The sequence below is a fragment of the Eleutherodactylus coqui genome, chromosome 1, assembly GCF_035609145.1.
Source record: "Eleutherodactylus coqui strain aEleCoq1 chromosome 1, aEleCoq1.hap1, whole genome shotgun sequence".
Classification (NCBI taxonomy): domain Eukaryota; kingdom Metazoa; phylum Chordata; class Amphibia; order Anura; family Eleutherodactylidae; genus Eleutherodactylus; species Eleutherodactylus coqui.
Window position 1 is genome coordinate 16,185,048 of NC_089837.1, and position 24,073 is coordinate 16,209,120.

At 52.1% G+C, this 24,073-nt stretch overlaps 1 protein-coding gene across 1 annotated transcript in view; it reads right to left on the minus strand.

Annotated features, from left to right (window-relative positions):
• The window catches only part of DPYSL5 (dihydropyrimidinase like 5), a 62,137-nt gene that overhangs the window by 32,584 nt on the left and 5,480 nt on the right, over positions 1-24,073 (minus strand). Inside the window, exon 2 of the mRNA XM_066594393.1 lies at positions 16,213-16,477. Within this exon, the coding sequence (XP_066450490.1) occupies positions 16,213-16,473 (261 nt within the window). The 5' untranslated portion in view covers positions 16,474-16,477. The remainder of the gene's footprint in view (positions 1-16,212; positions 16,478-24,073) is intronic.

Consider the following 24,073-nt stretch of genomic DNA (forward strand, 5'->3'; position numbering starts at 1 on the left):
AGCTTTATAACGCTCCGCGGATCAGTAAGGTTACGGGATGCCAGGTTTATAACGCTCCACGAGTCAGTAAGGTTACGGGATGCCAGGTTTATAACGCTCCGCGGGTCAGTAAGGTTACGGGATGCCAGGTTTATAACGCTCCGCGGGTCAGCAAGATTACGGGATGCCAGGTTTATAACGCTCCGCGGGTCAATAAGGTTACGGGATGCCAGGTTTATAACGCTCCGCGGGTCAGTAAGGTTACGGGATGCCAGGTTTATAATGCTCCGCGGGTCAGTACAATTACGGGATGCCAGCTTTATAACGCTCCGCGGGTCTGTAAGATTACGGGATGCCAGGTTTATAACGCTCCGCGGGTCAGGAAGGTTACGGGATGCCAGGTTTATAACGCTCCGCGGGTCAGTAAGATTACGGGATGCCAGGTTTATAACGCTCCACGGGTCAGTAAGATTACGGGATGCCAGCTTTATAACGCTCCGCGGGTCAGCAAGATTACGGGATGCCAGCTTTATAACGCTCCGCGGGTCAGTAAGGTTACGGGATGCCGGGTTTATAACGCTCCGCGGGTCAGTACGATTACGGGATGCCGGGTTTATAACGCTCCGCGGATCAGTAAGGTTACGGGATGCCAGGTTTATAACGCTCCACGGGTCAGGAAGGTTACGGGATGCCAGGTTTATAACGCTCCGCGGGTCAGGAAGGTTACGGGATGCCAGGTTTATAACGCTCCGCGGGTCAGTACAATTACGGGATGCCAGCTTTATAACGCTCCGCGGGTCAGTACGATTACGGGATGCCAGGTTTATAATGCTCCGCGGGTCAGGAAGGTTACGGGATGCCAGGTTTATAACACTCCGCGGGTCAGTACAATTACGGGATGCCAGCTTTATAACGCTCCGCGGGTCAGTACGATTACGGGATGCCAGGTTTATAACGCTCCACGAGTCAGTAAGGTTACGGGATGCCAGGTTTATAACGCTCCACGGGTCAGTAAGATTACGGGATGCCGGGTTTATAACGCTCCGCGGGTCAGTACAATTACGGGATGCCAGCTTTATAACGCTCCGCGGGTCAGTACGATTACGGGATGCCAGGTTTATAATGCTCCGCGGGTCAGGAAGGTTACGGGATGCCAGGTTTATAACACTCCGCGGGTCAGTACAATTACGGGATGCCAGCTTTATAACGCTCCGCGGGTCAGTAAGGTTACGGGATGCCAGCTTTATAACGCTCCGCGGGTCAGTAAGGTTACGGGATGCCAGGTTTATAACACTCCGCGGGTCAGTAAGATTACGGGATGCCAGGTTTATAACGCTCTGCGGGTCAGTAAGATTACGGGATGCCAGGTTTATAACGCTCCGCGGGTCAGCACGATTACGGGATGCCAGCTTTATAACGCTCCGCGGGTCAGTACAATTACGGGATGCCAGGTTTATAACGCTCCGCGGGTCAGCAAGAATACGGGATGCCAGCTTTATAACGCTCCGCGGGTCAGTAAGGTTACGGGATGCCAGGTTTATAACGCTCCGCGGGTCAGTAAGATTACGGGATGCCAGGTTTATAACGCTCCGCGGGTCAGTAAGATTACGGGATGCCAGGTTTATAACGCTCCGCGGGTCAGTAAGATTACGGGATGCCAGGTTTATAACGCTCCGCGGGTCAGTACGATTACGGGATGCCAGGTTTATAACGCTCCGCGGGTCAGTACGATTATGGGATGCCAGGTTTATAACGCTCCGCGGGTCAGTAAGATTACGGGATGCCAGGTTTATAACGCTCCGCGGGTCTGTACGATTACGGGATGCCAGGTTTATAACGCTCCGCGGGTCTGTACGATTACGGGATGCCAGGTTTATAACGCTCCGCGGGTCTGTAAGATTACGGGATGCCGGGTTTATAACGCTCCGCGGGTCTGTACGATTACGGGATGCCAGGTTTATAACGCTCCGCGGGTCAGTAAGATTACGGGATGCCAGGTTTATAACGCTCTGCTGGTCAGTAAGATTACGGGATGCCAGGTTTATAATACTCCGCGGGTGAGCAAGATTACGGGATGCCAGGTTTATAACGCTCCGCGGGTCAGTAAGGTTACGGGATGCCAGCTTTATAACGCTCCGCGGGTCAGTGCGATTACGGGATGCCAGGTTTATAACGCTCCGCGGGTCAGTAAGGTTACGGGATGCCAGGTTTATAACACTCCGCGGGTCAGTAAGATTACGGGATGCCGGGTTTATAACGCTCTGCGGGTCAGCAAGATTGCGGGATGCCAGGTTTATAACGCTCCGCGGGTCAGTAAGGTTACGGGATGCCAGGTTTATAACGCTCTGCGGGTCAGTAAGGTTACGGGATGCCAGGCTTATAACGCTCCGCGGCTCAGTAAGATTACGGGATGCCAGGTTTATAACGCTCCGCGGGTCAGTACGATTACGGGATGCCAGGTTTATAACGCTCCGCGGGTCAGTAAGATTACGTGATGCCAGGTTTATAACGCTCCGCGGGTCAGTAAGATTACGGGATGCCGGGTTTATAACGCTCCGCGGGTCAGTACGATTACGGGATGCCAGGTTTATAACGCTCCGCGGGTCAGTAAGATTACGTGATGCCAGGTTTATAACGCTCCGCGGGTCAGTAAGATTACGGGATGCCAGGTTTATAACGCTCTGCGGGTCAGTAAGATTACGGGATGCCAGGTTTATAATACTCCGCGGGTCTGTAAAGTTACAGGATGCCAGGTTTATAACGCTCTGCGGGTCAGCAAGATTACGGGATGCCAGGTTTATAATACTCCGCGGGTGAGCAAGATTACGGGATGCCAGGTTTATAACGCTCCGCGGGTCAGTACGATTACGGGATGCCAGGTTTATAACGCTCCGCGGGTCAGTAAGATTGCGGGATGCCCGGTTTATAACGCTCCGCGGGTCAGTAAGATTACGGGATGCCAGGTTTATAACGCTCCGCGGGTCAGTAAGCTTACGGGATGCCAGGTTTATAACGCTCCGCGGGTCTGTAAAGTTACAGGATGCCGGGTTTATAACGCTCCGCGTGTCAGTACGATTACGGGATTCCAGGTTTATAACGCTCCGCGGGTCAGTACGATTACGGGATGCCGGGTTTATAACGCTCCACGGGTCAGTAAGGTTACGGGATGCCGGGTTTATAACGCTCCGCGGGTCAGTAAGGTTACGGGATGCCAGGTTTATAACGCTCCGCGGGTCAGTAAGGTTACGGGATGCCAGGTTTATAACGCTCCGCGGGTCAGTAAGCTTAGGGGATGCCAGGTTTATAACGCTCCGCGGGTCAGTAAAATTACGGGATGCCGGGTTTATAACGCTCCGCGGGTCAGCACGATTACGGGATGCCGGGTTTATAACACTCCGCGGGTCCGTAAGATTACGGGATGCCGGGTTTATAACGCTCCGCGGGTCAGTAAGATTACGGGATGCCGGGTTTATAACGCTCCACGGGTCAGTAAGGTTACGGGATGCCGGGTTTATAACGCTCCGCGGGTCCGTAAGATTACGGGATGCCGGGTTTATAACGCTCCGCGGGTCAGTACGATTACGGGATGCCAGGTTTATAACGCTCCGCGGGTCAGTAAGATTACGGGATGCCAGGTTTATAACGCTCCGCGGGTCAGTAAGATTACGTGATGCCAGGTTTATAACGCTCCGCGGGTCAGTAAGATTACGGGATGCCAGGTTTATAACGCTCCGCGGGTTAGTAAGCTTACGGGATGCCAGCTTTATAACGCTCCGCTGGTCAGTGCGATTACGGGATGCCAGGTTTATAACGCTCCGCGGGTCAGTAAGATTACGGGATGCCAGGTTTATAACGCTCCGCGGGTCAGTAAGCTTAGGGGATGCCAGGTTTATAACGCTCCGTGGGTCAGTAAGCTTACGGGATGCCAGCTTTATAACGCTCCGCGGGTCAGTGCGATTACGGGATGCCAGCTTTATAACGCTCCGCGGGTCAGTGCGATTACGGGATGCCAGCTTTATAACGCTCCGCGGGTCAGTAAGGTTACGGGATGCCAGGTTTATAACGCTCCGCGGGTCAGTAAGATTACGGGATGCCAGGTTTATAACGCTCTGCGGGTCAGTAAGATTACGGGATGCCAGGTTTATAACGCTCCGCGGGTCAGCACGATTACGGGATGCCAGCTTTATAACGCTCCGCGGGTCAGTACAATTACGGGATGCCAGGTTTATAATGCTCCGCGGATCAGTAAGGTTACGGGATGCCAGGTTTATAACGCTCCGCGGGTCAGCAAGAATACGGGATGCCAGCTTTATAACGCTCCGCGGGTCAGTAAGGTTACGGGATGCCAGGTTTATAACGCTCCGCGGGTCAGTAAGATTACGGGATGCCAGGTTTATAACGCTCCGCGGGTCAGTAAGATTACGGGATGCCAGGTTTATAACGCTCCGCGGGTCAGTACGATTACGGGATGCCAGGTTTATAACGCTCCGCGGGTCAGTACGATTATGGGATGCCAGGTTTATAACGCTCCGCGGGTCAGTAAGATTACGGGATGCCAGGTTTATAACGCTCCGCGGGTCTGTACGATTACGGGATGCCAGGTTTATAACGCTCCGCGGGTCTGTACGATTACGGGATGCCAGGTTTATAACGCTCCGCGGGTCTGTAAGATTACGGGATGCCGGGTTTATAACGCTCCGCGGGTCTGTACGATTACGGGATGCCAGGTTTATAACGCTCCGCGGGTCAGTAAGATTACGGGATGCCAGGTTTATAACGCTCTGCTGGTCAGTAAGATTACGGGATGCCAGGTTTATAATACTCCGCGGGTGAGCAAGATTACGGGATGCCAGGTTTATAACGCTCCGCGGGTCAGTAAGGTTACGGGATGCCAGCTTTATAACGCTCCGCGGGTCAGTGCGATTACGGGATGCCAGGTTTATAACGCTCCGCGGGTCAGTAAGGTTACGGGATGCCAGGTTTATAACACTCCGCGGGTCAGTAAGATTACGGGATGCCGGGTTTATAACGCTCTGCGGGTCAGCAAGATTGCGGGATGCCAGGTTTATAACGCTCCGCGGGTCAGTAAGGTTACGGGATGCCAGGTTTATAACGCTCTGCGGGTCAGTAAGGTTACGGGATGCCAGGCTTATAACGCTCCGCGGCTCAGTAAGATTACGGGATGCCAGGTTTATAACGCTCCGCGGGTCAGTACGATTACGGGATGCCAGGTTTATAACGCTCCGCGGGTCAGTAAGATTACGTGATGCCAGGTTTATAACGCTCCGCGGGTCAGTAAGATTACGGGATGCCGGGTTTATAACGCTCCGCGGGTCAGTACGATTACGGGATGCCAGGTTTATAACGCTCCGCGGGTCAGTAAGATTACGTGATGCCAGGTTTATAACGCTCCGCGGGTCAGTAAGATTACGGGATGCCAGGTTTATAACGCTCTGCGGGTCAGTAAGATTACGGGATGCCAGGTTTATAATACTCCGCGGGTCTGTAAAGTTACAGGATGCCAGGTTTATAACGCTCTGCGGGTCAGCAAGATTACGGGATGCCAGGTTTATAATACTCCGCGGGTGAGCAAGATTACGGGATGCCAGGTTTATAACGCTCCGCGGGTCAGTACGATTACGGGATGCCAGGTTTATAACGCTCCGCGGGTCAGTAAGATTGCGGGATGCCCGGTTTATAACGCTCCGCGGGTCAGTAAGATTACGGGATGCCAGGTTTATAACGCTCCGCGGGTCAGTAAGCTTACGGGATGCCAGGTTTATAACGCTCCGCGGGTCTGTAAAGTTACAGGATGCCGGGTTTATAACGCTCCGCGTGTCAGTACGATTACGGGATTCCAGGTTTATAACGCTCCGCGGGTCAGTACGATTACGGGATGCCGGGTTTATAACGCTCCACGGGTCAGTAAGGTTACGGGATGCCGGGTTTATAACGCTCCGCGGGTCAGTAAGGTTACGGGATGCCAGGTTTATAACGCTCCGCGGGTCAGTAAGGTTACGGGATGCCAGGTTTATAACGCTCCGCGGGTCAGTAAGCTTAGGGGATGCCAGGTTTATAACGCTCCGCGGGTCAGTAAAATTACGGGATGCCGGGTTTATAACGCTCCGCGGGTCAGCACGATTACGGGATGCCGGGTTTATAACACTCCGCGGGTCCGTAAGATTACGGGATGCCGGGTTTATAACGCTCCGCGGGTCAGTAAGATTACGGGATGCCGGGTTTATAACGCTCCACGGGTCAGTAAGGTTACGGGATGCCGGGTTTATAACGCTCCGCGGGTCCGTAAGATTACGGGATGCCGGGTTTATAACGCTCCGCGGGTCAGTACGATTACGGGATGCCAGGTTTATAACGCTCCGCGGGTCAGTAAGATTACGGGATGCCAGGTTTATAACGCTCCGCGGGTCAGTAAGATTACGTGATGCCAGGTTTATAACGCTCCGCGGGTCAGTAAGATTACGGGATGCCAGGTTTATAACGCTCCGCGGGTTAGTAAGCTTACGGGATGCCAGCTTTATAACGCTCCGCTGGTCAGTGCGATTACGGGATGCCAGGTTTATAACGCTCCGCGGGTCAGTAAGATTACGGGATGCCAGGTTTATAACGCTCCGCGGGTCAGTAAGCTTAGGGGATGCCAGGTTTATAACGCTCCGTGGGTCAGTAAGCTTACGGGATGCCAGCTTTATAACGCTCCGCGGGTCAGTGCGATTACGGGATGCCAGCTTTATAACGCTCCGCGGGTCAGTGCGATTACGGGATGCCAGGTTTATAAGGCTCCGCGGGTCAGTAAGATTACGGGATGCCAGGTTTATAACGCTCCGCGGGTCAGTACGATTACGGGATGCCGGGTTTATAACGCTCCGCGGGTCAATAAGATTACGGGATGCCAGGTTTATAATGCTCCGCGGATCAGTAAGATTACGGGATGCCGGGTTTATAACACTCCGCGGGTCAGTACGATTACGGGATGCCAGGTTTATAACGCTCCGCAGGTCAGTACGATTACGGGATGCCGGGTATATAACGCTCCGCGGGTCAGCAAGATTACGGGATGCCAGGTTTATAACGCTCCGCGGGTCAGTAAGATTACGGGATGCCAGGTTTATAACGCTCCGCGGGTCTGTAAGATTACGGGATGCCAGGTTTATAACGCTCCGCGGGTCTGTAAGATTACGGGATGCCGGGTTTATAACACTCCGCGGGTCAGTAAGATTACGGGATGCCAGGTTTATAACGCTCCGCGGGTCAGTAAGGTTACGGGATGCCAGGTTTATAACGCTCCGCGGGTCAGTAAGATTACGGGATGCCAGGTTTATAACGCTCCGCGGGTCAGTGCGATTGCGGGATGCCAGGTTTATAACGCTCCGCGGGTCAGTACGATTATGGGATGCCAGGTTTATAACGCTCCGCGGGTCAGTAAGATTACGGGATGCCAGGTTTATAACGCTCCGCGGGTCAGTAAGATTACGGGATGCCAGGTTTATAACGCTCCGCGGGTCTGTAAGATTACGGGATGCCAGGTTTATAACGCTCCGCGGGTCAGTACGATTACGGGATGCCAGGTTTATAACGCTCCGCGGGTCAGTACGATTATGGGATGCCAGGTTTATAACGCTCCGCGGGTCAGTAAGATTACGGGATGCCAGGTTTATAACGCTCCGCGGGTCAGTAAGATTACGGGATGCCAGGTTTATAACGCTCCACGGGTCAGTAAGGTTACGGGATGCCAGGTTTATAACGCTCCGCGGGTCTGTAAGATTACGGGATGCCGGGTTTATAACGCTCCGCGGGTCAGTAAGATTACGGGATGCCAGGTTTATAACGCTCCGCGGGTCTGTAAGATTACGGGATGCCAGGTTTATAACGCTCCGCGGGTGAGCAAGATTACGGGATGCCAGGTTTATAACGCTCCGCTGGTCAGTAAGATTACGAGATGCCAGGTTTATAACGCTCCGCGGGTCAGTAAGGTTACGGGATGCCAGCTTTATAACGCTCCGCGGGTCAGTGCGATTACGGGATGCCAGGTTTATAACACTCCGCGGGTCAGTAAGATTACGGGATGCCAGGTTTATAACGCTCCGCGGGTCAGTAAGGTTACGGGATGCCAGGTTTATAACGCTCCGCGGGTCAGTACGATTACGTGATGCCAGGTTTATAACGCTCCGCGGGTCAGTACGATTACGGGATGCCAGGTTTATAACGCTCCGCGGGTCAGTAAGATTACGGGATGCCGGGTTTATAACGCTCCGCGGGTCAGTAAGATTACGGGATGCCAGGTTTATAACGCTCTGCGGGTCAGTAAGATTACGGGATGCCAGGTTTATAACACTCCGCGGGTCTGTAAAGTTACAGGATGCCAGGTTTATAACGCTCTGCGGGTCAGTACGATTACGGGATGCCAGGTTTATAATACTCCGCGGGTGAGCAAGATTACGGGATGCCAGGTTTATAACGCTCCGCGGGTCAGTACGATTACGGGATGCCAGGTTTATAACGCTCCGCGGGTCAGTAAGATTGCGGGATGCCGGGTTTATAACGCTCCGCGGGTCAGTAAGATTACGGGATGCCAGGTTTATAACGCTCCGCGGGTCAGTACGATTACGGGATGCCGGGTTTGTAACACTCCGCGGGTCAGTACGATTATGGGATGCCAGGTTTATAACGCTCCGCGGGTCAGTAAGATTACGGGATGCCAGGTTTATAACGCTCCGCGGGTCTGTAAGATTACGGGATGCCAGGTTTATAACGCTCCGCGGGTCAGTAAGATTACGGGATGCCAGGTTTATAACGCTCCGCGGGTCTGTAAGATTACGGGATGTCAGGTTTATAACGCTCCGCGGGTCAGTAAGATTACAGGATGCCGGGTTTATAACGCTCCGCGGGTCAGTAAGATTACGGGATGCCAGGTTTATAACGCTCTGCTGGTCAGTAAGATTACGGGATGCCAGGTTTATAACGCTCCGCGGGTCAGTAAGCTTAGGGGATGCCAGGTTTATAATACTCCGCGGGTCTGTAAAGTTACAGGATGCCAGGTTTATAACGCTCTGCGGGTCAGTAAGATTACGGGATGCCAGGTTTATAATACTCCGCGGGTGAGCAAGATTACGGGATGCCAGGTTTATAACGCTCCGCGGGTCAGTAAGATTACGAGATGCCAGGTTTATAACGCTCCGCGGGTCAGTAAGGTTACGGGATGCCAGCTTTATAACGCTCCGCGGGTCAGTGCGATTACGGGATGCCAGGTTTATAACACTCCGCGGGTCAGTAAGATTACGGGATGCCAGGTTTATAACGCTCCGCGGGTCAGTAAGGTTACGGGATGCCAGGTTTATAACGCTCCGCGGGTCAGTAAGATTACGGGATGCCAGGTTTATAACGCTCTGCGGGTCAGTAAGATTACGGGATGCCAGGTTTATAATACTCCGCGGGTCTGTAAAGTTACAGGATGCCAGGTTTATAACGCTCTGCGGGTCAGTAAGCTTACGGGATGCCAGGTTTATAACGCTCCGCGGGTCAGTAAGCTTACGGGATGCCAGGTTTATAACGCTCCGCGGGTCTGTAAAGTTACAGGATGCCGGGTTTATAACGCTCCGCGTGTCAGTACGATTACGGGATGCCAGGTTTATAACGCTCCGCAGGTCAGTACGATTACGGGATTCCAGGTTTATAACGCTCCGCGGGTCAGTAAGATTACGGGATGCCAGGTTTATAACGCTCCACGGGTCAGTAAGGTTACGGGATGCCGGGTTTATAACGCTCCGCGGGTCAGTAAGGTTACGGGATGCCGGGTTTATAACGCTCCGCGGGTCAGTAAGGTTACGGGATGCCAGGTTTATAACGCTCCGCGGGTCAGTGCGATTACGGGATGCCAGGTTTATAACGCTCCGCGGGTCAGTAAGATTACGGGATGCCAGGTTTATAACGCTCCGCGGGTCAGTAAGCTTAGGGGATGCCAGGTTTATAACGCTCCGCGGGTCAGTAAGGTTACGGGATGCCGGGTTTATAACGCTCCGCGGGTCAGCACGATTACGGGATGCCGGGTTTATAACGCTCTGCGGGTCCGTAAGATTACGGGATGCCGGGTTTATAACGCTCCACGGGTCAGTAAGGTTACGGGATGCCAGGTTTATAACGCTCCGCGGGTCAGTAAGATTACGGGATGCCAGGTTTATAACGCTCCGCGGGTCAGTACAATTACGGGATGCCAGCTTTATAACGCTCCGCGGGTCAGTGCGATTACGGGATGCCAGGTTTATAACGCTCCGCGGGTCAGTAAGATTACGGGATGCCAGGTTTATAACGCTCCGCGGGTCAGTAAGCTTAGGGGATGCCAGGTTTATAACGCTCCGTGGGTCAGTAAGCTTAGGGGATGCCAACTTTATAACGCTCCGCGGGTCAGTGCGATTACGGGATGCCAGCTTTATAACGCTCCGCGGGTCAGTGCGATTACGGGATGCCAGGTTTATAACGCTCCGCGGGTCAGTAAGATTACGGGATGCCAGGTTTATAACGCTCCGCGGGTCAGTAAGCTTAGGGGATGCCAGGTTTATAACGCTCCGTGGGTCAGTAAGCTTAGGGGATGCCGGGTTTATAACGCTCCACAGGTCAGTACGATTACGGGATGCCGGGTTTATAACGCTCCGTGGGTCAGTAAGATTACGGGATGCCAGGTTTATAACGCTCCGCGGGTCAGCAAGATTACGGGATGCCAGGTTTATAACGCTCCGCGGGTCTGTAAGATTACGGGATGCCAGGTTTATAACGCTCCGCGGGTCAGTAAGATTACGGGATGCCAGGTTTATAACGCTCTGCTGGTCAGTAAGGTTACGGGATGCCAGGTTTATAACGCTCCGTGGGTCAGTAAGCTTAGGGGATGCCGGGTTTATAACGCTCCGCGGGTCAGTAAGATTACGGGATGCCAGGTTTATAACGCTCCGCGGGTCAGTAAGATTATGGGATGCCAGGTTTATAACGCTCCGTGGGTCAGTAAGATTACGGGATGCCAGGTTTATAACGCTCCGCGGGTCAGTAAGATTACGGGATGCCAGGTTTATAACGCTCCGCGGGTCAGTAAGATTACGGGATGCCAGGTTTATAACGCTCCGCGGGTCAGCAAGATTACGGGATGCCAGGTTTATAACGCTCCGCGGGTCTGTAAGATTACGGGATGCCAGGTTTATAACGCTCCGCGGGTCAGCAAGATTACGGGATGCCAGGTTTATAACGCTCTGCGGGTCAGTAAGATTACGGGATGCCAGGTTTATAACGCTCCGCGGGTCAGTAAGATTACGGGATGCCAGGTTTATAATGCTCCGCGGATCCGTAAGATTACGGGATGCCGGGTTTATAACGCTCCGCGGGTCAGTACGATTACGGGATGCAAGGTTTATAACGCTCCGCGGGTCAGTACGATTACGGGATGCCGGGTTTATAACGCTCCGCGGGTCAGTAAGATTACGGGATGCCAGGTTTATAATGCTCCGCGGATCAGTAAGATTACGGGATGCCGGGTTTATAACGCTCCGCGGGTCAGTACGATTACGGGATGCCAGGTTTATAACGCTCCGCAGGTCAGTACGATTACGGGATGCCGGGTTTATAACGCTCCGCGGGTCAGTAAGTTACGGGATGCCAGGTTTATAATGCTCCGCGGATCAGTAAGATTACGGGATGCCGGGTTTATAACGCTCCGCGGGTCAGTACGATTACGGGATGCCAGGTTTATAACGCTCCGCGGGTCAGTAAGATTACGGGATGCCAGGTTTATAATGCTCCGCGGATCAGTAAGATTACGGGATGCCGGGTTTATAACGCTCCGCGGGTCAGTACGATTACGGGATGCCAGGTTTATAACGCTCCGCAGGTCAGTACGATTACGGGATGCCGGGTTTATAACGCTCCGCGGGTCAGTAAGTTACGGGATGCCGGGTTTATAACGCTCCGCGGGTCAGTACGATTACGGGATGCCAGGTTTATAACGCTCCGCAGGTCAGTACGATTACGGGATGCCAGGTTTATAACGCTCCGCAGGTCAGTAAGTTACGGGATGCCGGGTTTATAACGCTCCGCGGGTCAGTACGATTACGGGATGCCGGGTTTATAACGCTCCGCGGGTCAGTAAGGTTACGGGATGCCAGCTTTATAACGCTCCGCGGGTCAGTAAGATTACGGGATGCCAGCTTTATAACGCTCCGCGGGTCAGCGAGATTACGGGATGCCAGGTTTATAACGCTCCGCGGGTCAGTACGATTACGGGATGCCGGGTTTATAACGCTCCGCGGGTCAGTACGATTACGGGATGCCGGGTTTATAACGCTCCGCGGGTCAGTACGATTACGGGATGCCGGGTTTATAACGCTCCGCGGGTCAGTAAGGTTACGGGATGCCAGCTTTATAACGCTCCGCGGGTCAGTAAGATTACGGGATGCCAGCTTTATAACGCTCCGCGGGTCAGCGAGATTACGGGATGCCAGGTTTATAACGCTCCGCGGGTCAGTACGATTACGGGATGCCGGGTTTATAACGCTCCGCGGGTCAGTACGATTACGGGATGCAAGGTTTATAACGTTTTAATGTTTTTCTATTATTAAAGAGTCAATATTTTTTTTCTTAATTAAAAATTGCTTTCTGTATTCTGAGCACGGAAACAGCAGAAAACACCCCAAATCGCAGTTCTGGCCCCCTGCAAAAAAATTTTTTTTTCCTTTTAGTGGTTTTTTTTTATTTTTAACTGTAAAAAAAATTAAAAAAGGAAAAAAACCCCAAAAAACTTCATTAAATCTTTTTTTTTTTAATACTATCTCTTTATAAAACAGTATTGAAGTATAAAGTGATTTTTGATGTTGCCCACCACCCCCTGCCACGGATAGGGTTTGCCAACGTTGCCCACATAGCAGACCTGGGAACCCGCAGTAGGCTCTGAGCTGCCATACTAGCACACTGGCACTGCCCACCTGCCCCATCACCTCTCATGCTGACTGTTTAGACTCAAGGCCAACTTTCGACATCAGCGGTTAGCGAGGCCTGTCAGCTGTCAGAAGCAGCCAATACCCCCGAGCCCACTCCATGCAGCCTTCATGACCAGCCCCATAAATATCCCATCTGCTGTTGTGAAGGCTCAACAGGTGGCGCTGTGGAGGATTATTCATCACTCGTAAGGCTGGTAGTTGTGAAGAGGGGAGAATGGAGGATACCAGCAGGCAAATCAGTGACCCGGTGACTAAGTAGTTGCAACTTCCAATTACAGCAGGAAGAGCAGCTCTGTGTCTACTATTATTGCTGGGGCTGGTATAGGGGGCACTATTACTACTGGGGCTACTGTGGGGGTTACTATTATTGCTGGGACTAGTATAGGGGGCACTATTACTACTGGGGCTACTGTGGGGGTCACTATTATTGCTGGGACTAGTATAGGGGGCACTATTACTACTGGGGCTACTGTGGGGGTCACTATTATTGCTGGGGCTGGTATAGGGGGCACTATTACTACTGGGGCTACTGTGGGGGTCACTATTATTGCTGGGACTAGTATAGGGGGCACTATTACTACTAGGGCTACTGTGGGGGTCACTATTATTGCTGGGGCTGGTACAGGGGGCACTATTACTACTGGGGCTACTGTGGGGGTTACTATTATTGCTGGGACTAATATAGGGGGCACTATTACTACTGGGGCTACTGTGGGGGGGGGGGCACTATTATTGCTGGAACTAGTATAGGGAGCACTATTACTACTGGGGCTACTGTGGGGCCCACTATTATTGCTGGGGCTGGTACAGGGGACACTATTATTGCTAGGGCTGGTATAGGGGGCACTATTACTACTGGGTCCACTCGGCACGTGGCAGCGTACCTCAAGCTGACTTAGGGTATATTTACACGTGGCAGAAACGCTGTGGAATGTCGCAGGAAATTCTGCATCTAAAAAAACAGTCAAAATCTGTACCATTGGTGCAGATACGCGCAGCTGATGTCATACTATGTGGCACTACCCCTCACCTCCTCCGAAGGGCTTCCCGCTGTCAGCGCTGCCCAGCTTCCGGTTCCCTGCAGCGTGGTCAGGTGCAGCGCCGCTAGTCGGGTGATGCTGGTCAGGTGCAGCGCCGCTAGTCGGGTGATGCTGGTCAGGTGCGGCGCCGCCAGGCGGGTGATGCTGGTCAGGTGCGGCGCCGCCAGGCGGGTGATGCTGGTCAGGTACGGTCACTACAGGCCATTGGGAACTGAAAGCCGGGGAGCTAAGTGTGGGAAGCCTCCCAGTACGATATCTGCTGGGGGCACGCGGATGATTTCCAGTTACAATCCGCAGCAATGTGCCGTATTTTGACTGTTTTCGATGCAGATATGCTGCGGTATTCGCTCCCGGGCCTTTTTTTTAACTGGCTCTGTACTCTTTATAACGACGGAGGTAAAAACCGCCCCTGACCACACCCTTTGTCCCTGGGAAAATCTGGTCACCTTACCTAAATCCACAACCCCGCCCCCCCCCCCCCCCCCATGTCTATGACCACGCTGTAGTACTCAATCATGCGGAACCACCACCACTCTTCAAGCCCAATGTTGCCACACTCCTTCCCGGTCACAGCACTGTAGCGCCACCTACAGTACGTCTTAAGATTTTTTTTATAAAGGACAAGTCTGACTACACGCCATCATCTGACACCTTGTGAGGATTTACATCGCCGGACGTGAAATGAAACACCGATCTCCAAAACTAGATCTCTGAAAGAGCAGCGACAAAGGGACTCACGGACCCCGCTGAGCTCTGAATGTGGCAGAGCCACTTCCCATGTTAGTCCTGTGGTCACATGACTGATCACATGACCTAAAGACACGCAATTATTCAGAGCTGCCGAGTCAAACTAAGTAAGCAATGTTGAATCTTAAGAGCACCTCCAGAGAAGTTACCGGCTCCTGCCCTAAGCTTGAGGGTGCGGCCCCTCCGCCGGGCAGAGACGCTGCATCTCCAGAGAAGGTACCGGCTCCTTCCCTAAGTTTTAGGGTGCGGCCACTCCGCTGGGCAGAGATGCTGCATCTCCAGAGAAGTTACCGGCTCCTGCCCTAAGCTTGAGGGTGCGGCCCCTACGCCGGGCAGAGCCGCTGCATTTCTAGAGAAGTTACCGGCTCCTGCCCTACGCTTGAGGGTGCGGCACTCCGCCGGGCAGAGACGCTGCATTTCTAGAGAAGTTACCGGCTCCTGCCCTACGCTGGAGGGTGTGGCCCCTCCGCCGGGCAGAGACGCTGCATCTCCAGAGAAGTTACCGGCTCCTATCCTAAGCTTGAGGGTGCGGCCCCTCCGCCGGGCAGAGACGCTGCAGAGGTTTTGGGTGGATTTACAGCAGCAGTGAAGGGGGAGAGCGTTATCCACACGGCGCAGGAAGAATCTGTACAACCTGCGGTGCGGATACAGAATACGCAGTCTATCAGTTTATGTTGCAGCTTTTCAGCACAGATTTCTGACACATTTTGGCGCTGATGGACAGCGGTGCGCTTCCCATCACTGCAGATTTGTGGTGGATTTTCCGCTGCAGAAAATGCGCAGCAAATCCACCTCATGTGGCTGCACCCGATGAGAGGAACACGGCCGAGGCAGCAGGGGTACCGGTGCCACCCACAGCTGTGCTGCCCAGGCAGGTATAATTATGGGAATGTGGCGGTCGGAGAGATCTGCCTCCCCTCTCCTGCAGGTTGTGCAGAGCTGTAGATCTATCCAGTCAGATCTATGTGCCAGATAGGCGGGAGAGGATGGGGGCATCAAAAAGACTCTGTCCCCAGTACCCGCAGTGCCCCCGCCCCGGAGTACCCGTCGTGTCCCTGCCCACCAGTCCCCACCGTGTCTCCATTCACTGCTGGTGTGTAATTCTACATGCGTGTAATGATGTGAACATCAGGTAGGGGGTCTTCATTCAGGACCCCTTCTATTAGCCAGTATAATACTCATGTGGTGCATTGTGGGAGAAGTGTTTATTCTAAGTCAGATTTCTATATAGTACTACATCTTCATTAATGCAACCCAACAGGGGTAGAGGCGAGATACAAGATCCTGCAGCGTGAGAGCAAACAGGAAAGACGACTAGTAAATGCAGCTCTGGAAGGGACTGGAGCATTAGTAAAGCAGAGTATCCACAAAGTGACCAAACTAGGAATATGAGGATAGACAGTAGAGCTACACCATCACGGCGGAGACGCCAGTCCACGACCAGCTGACAGTCTTACCTTGGTGCCGTTGTAGAAGTCATCCATGCAGGTGGCATTCATGAAGGTCTGATGAAAGTGGGTGCTGGTGTCTATGCCACCAGGAATGACCAATTTTCCGGTGGCATCAATGACTTTTGCCCCTCCAGGTATCATCAGCTCCCGTCCCACCTGCTGGATGATGCCATTCTCGATGTACACGTCGGCTTCTTGGGTGCAGTCATCGTTCACCACCTTACCCCCTTTAATGAGGATCCGAACACTGGCCGCGTTGGCATGCATGGCTCTGGAAGATGAAGGTACAAAGATTTAGAGGCCTGGGGGCGTAAGATTGTCTACATCATGTAATATAATCTGACAATCATCAGTTTTTCCCCTTTGAAATATCTGTAAAGACAAAAAGTCATATTGTGAACATATAAATGGCATCATTTGGCCGGGCAAGGGGCATTACAGAGGTGCCAAGGGGCATTACAGAGGTGCCACCAAAGATTGACAAGTCTTCTATTCTTGTGAACACTCATTTCACCATTAAAAGGTCTGCCTTCGTTGTAGACGGTGATTACTAATACGGTGCAGATATTGCTGGAGATGACATCAACATTAACTCATTTGGGTATGACCTACCCATTCATGACAAGAGGCAAGAAGACCAAGCAGAAGGCCATGGCCGAGAGCAGAGCGGGCAAGAAGCCCGATGCTTGAGTGGCAACTTTTTCGTAGAGACTCTTGAAACATTACTAGAGCTTCTGAGGCGACACACAGCCTTGAGCTCATACCGAGTACCAAACCGGCGAGGCAGCGGCAATACGGGATTGTAACCATCAGCTCAGAGCATGGAGCCTACAAGGCCCTACCTTGTATAGACCATGAAATAAAGGAATGGAAATTACATTTCTCTCTGGTTTGACTAAAGGCCTTTCGGCTCTCAGAGAATACTGGGGAAACTGAGGTTCATTGATACAACAAAACAGTAAAACCGATGCAGCCCGAACCAACGACTAGAAAATGACCGAGGAACCCAAAAAGCTCTTCCACACAAAAGCCGAGAAGCAAGACAAGATCCAAAAACGCAACGATCTACACATCACAGAAACCACATATCTCCTACAGAACCCAAGAAAAAAAAAACAATGGCCTTCCCAGGAAAATCTCAGAAACAGACATCAGAAGACATCCAAAAAAGTCCAGGAAACCAGTGAGCTTCAATACAAAACATGAGTCAACATCAAGGAAATTCTGGTTCTCCACAAGAAGCCTGCAGTCCTTCCAGAGGACATTACAGAACCCACGTCTCCTACAGAACCTCGGAAAAGAACCAAAAGCAAACCCTAGAAACCAACATCGCCAAATATCACCCAAAACGGGACCCAATCACCTTCCACACAAAACCCGAGAACCAAGCCAACTTTGGGGAACGTACGACTCTAGACAAGAAACCTCCTAGGCCCCAGAAAAGAACATCCATCTCTCCCAGTGAACTCCTGGAGACCAGCACATCACATAACACCCAGCAGTCCAGGAAGCCAATCGGCCCGCAGTTCTTAGGTTTCATGTAGAAGAACATCAAAGAACTTGTGGTTTAAGACAAGAAACCTGCTCCTCTCCCATAAGATATGACAGACCCCACATATCTTATGGATAGTCCAAGAGAACAACCAACATCTCCCCCAGCCAACGACCAGAAACGCACGCCATCGGTTGACACCCAAAGAGAACCAGATGTTCATCCACAAGAAATATGAGAACCGAGTCAACATAGAGGAGGTACCAGAACCCGCCTGGATGCCACCCGCAGGCCCGCCATTGTTCTAGGCATCAGCCAGGGGGATTTTGCACAATTTGCCAACTACATCGGAGAACCTACAGCTCCCCCCAGCGACACATGGAACCAAACAACCCAGAGGCCCCGCCCAGATGGCGGATTATGCTGCGGAATCGAGGCAGAATTTGCATGGATTCTGTATAAAATCCGCGGCAGGGAAGCGTTTCACGCATTTTAATCGACACCCCCGTGAGCAGACTCAGACGATGAAATCCGGATTTCGATGGACATTCCCATGCGTGCAGCCGTAGATCGCACACGCCGCGGAATACCCGGTGAGGATGCGGAGTGGAGTCCACATCAAGAAGTGACTGACTTGTTACTTCTTTTGCCGCATGCAGATTAGTATGCACTAAGGTGCGGATTTCCATTAGAGGGCATTAACCCCTTCTAGACCAGAGATTTATCCTTTTTTACTCTCGTTCCAATAGCCACGAGGTTTTAGCTTCCCGCGGACACGGCCGGATGCGTTGTACATTTTAATGGTACAATTTAATGTACTTTATAATGTATGGCGACATTTTTAAAAGTGTGTGGTGGGGGATGGGGGGGGGGGGGGAATGAAAAAAAAATTGCAGTTGCACCATTTATGGTGGCTTACGTTTTTACAGCGTAGTGACTTCTGCTCGGTCCTCCGCGTCCGCCCTTCTTACATTCCTTGGTGCGCATCACCTATTCATTTCAATGGGACCTTTAATACATGACATGGTGCGACTTGCGCGTTCTGTGTGATGTGCATGCAAGTGCGATGCGAGGTTTCCCTGGAAACCCTTCCGATCCGCTATCACACAAGAGGAGCGAAAGTTCAGAGAAGCGGCATTTTTGCCTGAAAAATCACCTCACATCCGCGGGTAAATCACGTTCAGAAGTGCGATATAAGGTGGAGTATCACGGCCCGATATTGCACTCGCCCACCTGTAGGTAGCCTTGAGTGAACAGTCAAACCCGCACGGCGGCCGCCCGCGCTTGCAAATGAAGTGCAATTTGTTAGAGCACTAAACGCTTCTGTCCTTTAAATGACCCGATAAATGAGGACGCGCCTGCTCGCCCACACTGCGTCCTCAGCGAATCCGTAACGACACGCAGAGAATCATCAAACACCCAGCTCAGCAGAGGAGGCAGACACCCCCAGTCCTCCGTGCAGCAAGTCATTTACACCGATATGAAGAATGCAGCTTTGGATGTGACTGGAGTAGAAGACGTGATGGAACTCGGCTCATGGAAGGAGCTCCGGTGTGGATGCAGCTCTGGATGTGACTGGAGCATAGGATGGAACACAGGATGAGAGCAGTAAGGCGATGCCAGGATCATGGCGTGACCCATCAGTAATATGATGGATATGATACCGCACTGCAGGAGACGGTCCGCACGGAGGTTGCCCGCGGCAGGCAGATCGCGCCCGTCACTTCCAGTACGTGATCAAACCTGACAAGCTTAACAGCCGCAGACAGACGAGCGCTGCGGCGGTGACTGGAGACCGATCACAAGCTTCTCGTCTGTCGCGTATTCTCACGGTAAGAGCAGACGTCCGTGAAATCCCAGAGCCGCGCAGCACATCGTACAGCTGCTCCAGTCGCGCGCCGCGGGGAGGGCGTTCTTCACCGCTTGGTACCGGTGCCACACGAGAGAGAAATCACCCCTCCGTTGTGTCAATGGGCAGAGACTCCAACAGAGCCACTGCTCTAACCATAGAGAACTCCGTCCTGCGGAGAGACCATCTCCGACCGTGCTGAACAACAATGTCGCCATCGGAGACTACATCACTATGGGTGTGACATCATGGGGACCGCTAAGTGCGCACGACCAACATAGATCCGTGTCATGGATCGGAGAAAAAATTTTGACGGAACGTACATTTTCTTCATCCGTCGGCGGTTCCGCATACAGTCTCACGTGCGCAAAATAAAACTGAAACCGGACGCAATTCTTCTTTTTTTTTGCATCTCTCAGCAACAGGTTCATGAAAGACGAGCAGAAGACCCAGCAGAAGGAGACAAGAGCGGATTGGGGGAGCGCCGTGTGACAGGCGAGTGCGCAGGCGTTATTTAGACTAGCAGGGAAGTGGGCAGAAGAGGCGGCGTCACTACCGGGGCTCAGGAGAGGCGGCGTCATTACCGGGGCTCAGAAGAGGCGGCGTCATTACCGGGGCTCAGAAGAGGCGGCATTATTAGCTATGGGGGCAAAATAAACGCAGCAATATTACTAACGGGCAGAAAGAACAGCACTAAAAAATTATGGGGGCAGACAAGGGGGCATCAGTAATTATGGGGGCAGACAAGGGGGCATCATTAATTATGGGGGCAGACAAGGGGGCATCAGTAATTATGGGGGCAGACAAGGGGGCATCAGTAATTATGGGGGCAGACAAGGGGGCATCATTAATTATGGGGGCAGACAAGGGGGCATCATTATTACGGATGGGATCACTTTTACTGCGTAGCGGGCCATAAAAGTAGCACCTACTATGTGGGACCCAATTACTAAATGTGGCGCTATGGATTGTGGAACGGTGTGGAAAACATAGGGAGGGTGAAAGAAAAGCGAGGAGCCAAAGATTTCTGGGTGTGAAATACCGCAGGAACAAGTTGTGGCTGGGAGGAGTCATTGCGGCGGTCTGGGTACAGATGGAGAAGAAAAGGGAGAGCGAATGACACCACCTGTGGTCACTTGAGGTAACTGCACTGCAATCAATGTCACTATGTAGACCTGAGATCTACTATTACTGTGAGGGGGTCACTAGCGAACACCATTACTGTGAGGGGATACAAAGGGAGTGGCTTAGTGTAAAATGGGTGTGGCCTAAAATGTGGCATTGCACAGTACAAGCACTGCTATATTGCTGCACTTGCAGGGGTTAATATGAAGGGCACCATCATAATTGTGAACAGCCTCAACCCGTCCGGCACCCTAAGAGCCTCTGGACTATACCAGGTGTAATAATACATGACCGACTTCACCCAGGGTTACGTCATTCACCTGACTCACTGGAGTGTGAAGGGACGAGAATCAGCGGCGCGGCCAGAGAAGAGGCCGCCAACGTCTGGACCGGAAGCCTCATCATCTCAACGGGATCTCAGACAAAACACCTAATCTTGTTTCGCGTTTGTCAGAGAACACAAAGAATGGCGGATCTGCCACAGATCTTCATATCATCCCCAGTGGTGGGGGGCCAACGGCAGCGATATTGTACCGCATGTGACAGCATATCTCACGCATGCGCAGTACATGCACAGACTTCCTCTTTTGTTTAAATCTCTCATGCTGTCGCTTCGCACATATACGCCGCCCCTAGTCAATATAATTGCCTATGTGCGGCGTTGATTACGCACCCATAGAGAACAATGGGCTCTCTTGCGTGTAATACGCAGAAAAATAGAGCATGCTGCGTTCTTCTTTGCGCTTTCATACACGCAAATGTGAGTGAAACAGCACAAGACCATGTATTCGATTGCCTGCGGATTACTATGTCTCGCACATAACAAGCGGTAATCTTAGGTTCGTGCGAGCGGCCTAATACACAGCGGAGTGATAATAACCCAGGAATAACACAGCGCTGCGCTCATCTCTGCATGAACCGCAAGAAAACGGGCAGCGATTGTATCCAAGGTCACAATCAGGCAAACTTAAACGTAAAAGAAAAAACAGGAAGGCTGCGCAGGACCGCGTGAGATACTGCGAGAGATACGCCGTCATGCGCAGTGCAATATCGCTGCCATACGCGGCGACAACTTAGCTCACCGGCGGCTCCATGGCGGTAAAACCCCTATTAGTTAAGTCGTGTCAGCCCGGTCTCATAAACATAACTAATAAGATGCAGACTGTTCGACCGTCTTCCATCGAGCACAATGAGTGATCACCCACAGCGCAGGGGAAAAGTGACCCCTTGAATTTGATAACCTGTAGACCCCCGCAGCAGCCATCACCTCCATAAAACGTGTCCTACAGCTGAAACTAAGATTTGCACAATTTTGAGGAAGAATTTTGGACCTCTCCTCCCCAGTGTCTCAGTTTATTAGTATTTCTGGGATGCCTTGTGTGCACAGCTTTCCTGAGGTCATGCCAAAGCATCTCCACAGGGTTAATTTAAGGTCAGGACTCTGAGTGTCCATTCCTAAAACACAAATCTTTTTCTCTTTTCGCCATTCTTTAGATGATTCCTTGTGATCTTTGGTTCACTGTCTCATTTATATCCCCTTATAAGATGTTCTGATCCACCTTAGAATTCATTGTTCACTAAATGATTACAAGGCGTCTGGACCCTGAGGCAGCAAAGCCACTCTAAAACCACGACAGCCCCTGCTACCACGGACCCACGGCACCAGGAGGGACACAACACTAACCTCAAACATATTCACATGCTGACGACAACTCTTAGGTAAAAGCACAAAACACGTCAATACAGGAGAAGCCAGCGGGGAGACCCAGCTCCAATAGATTTAGAAAAGGGGACACTTATTTCTAGGTAATATCTCCTTGGCTTCGCACACATGGAGAGACCACTTTAGTTACATGCAGCTGACTGCCGCTTGAGATTGTGCTGGCACTTCCTGCTGTGAGAGGGGAAAGACAAGCTGCCGAAATCCCTTGTGATGACTTCTAAAAGAAAAAAGAAAAAACTAGCAATTTGCTGTGTCGTCTGAACTTCCCCTTACATTTGTGCATGGGGCTGCTGTTTAGCACAGACATTTAACTTTTTCTTGTCTTTTTGGCTGCGACCTCCTTTCGGGGCCGCTCCTCCGTATTCTCTGCTCTGCTTACAACGACTCATTTCTACTATAGCATTCTGGAAAGACATGCGATCAAAGAAAAATGTACGGAGGTATCTAACGAGGACGGGCCGCTCAGCAACCCGTGACCTAGATACTCCTGTACAGGGTAGACAACTGGGACGGTGAGGCTCATATACGAGGACTTCATATGTCATCTTAACAAGCAGAAAAGTCCAACATGACATGAAAACTGCACCGTTAATAAGGTAACACCAAGTATACTCATTAATCATAGCAGCCAGTAATGGCCACTTTACACTACAGGCCGAAGAAAAATAGGACATCTGGAAGCAATCAGGAGCCGACCGAACATCCATCCTCCACTGCTAAAGAGTTTATACTATATAACATGGGTATAAATATATTTACGCGCAAGATGTATCGGGCATCAGTTGGAGATGTGACTGAATCTACAGAAGCCATAAATTAAACAGTTCTGTACATGTAAGCCAACAGTGACATCATAACGTGACATCACCACTGGTGTGCTCTTCACAGTGATATCACACCCTGACAATCATCGCTGGTGTGCTCTCCACAGTGACATCACCGCTGGTGTGCTCTCCACAGTGACATCACGCCGTGACATCACCGCTGGAGGCTCTCCACAGTGACATCACGCCGTGACATCACCGCTGGAGGCTCTAACCAGTGACATCACGCCGTGACACCACCGCTGGTGTGCTCTCCACAGTGACATCACGCCGTGACATCATCGCTGGTGTGCTCTACACAGTGAAATCACACCATGAAATCCCCACTGGTGTGCTCTACACAGTGAGTGATATAACACTATATCACTACCGCTGGTGTGCTCTCATAGTGAGTGATGCTTGAGAAATACCTCACAGTCGAAACGTTGCTGCTTTTTACTGTGATGGGGCAGTGCCCCCCCGTCAGAGCAGACCAGCCGCGATGTCGTGGGGCGGTGTCCCCCGTCAGAGCAGACCAGCCGCGATGTCGTGGGGCGGTGTCCCCCGTCAGAGCGGACCAGCCGCGATGTCGTGGGGCGGTTTCCCCCGTCAGAGCGGACCAGCCGCGATGTCGTGGGGCGGTTTCCCCCGTCAGAGCAGACCAGCCGCGATGTCGTGGGGCGGTTTCCCCCGTCAGAGCAGACCAGCCGCGATGTCGTGGGGCGGTGTCCCCCGTCAGAGCAGACCAGCCGCGATGTCGTGGGGCGGTGTCCCCCGTCAGACAGACCAGCCGCGATGTCGTGGGGCGGTGTCCCCCGTCAGACAGACCAGCCGCGATGTCGTGGGGCGGTGTCCCTCCCGTCAGAGCAGACCAG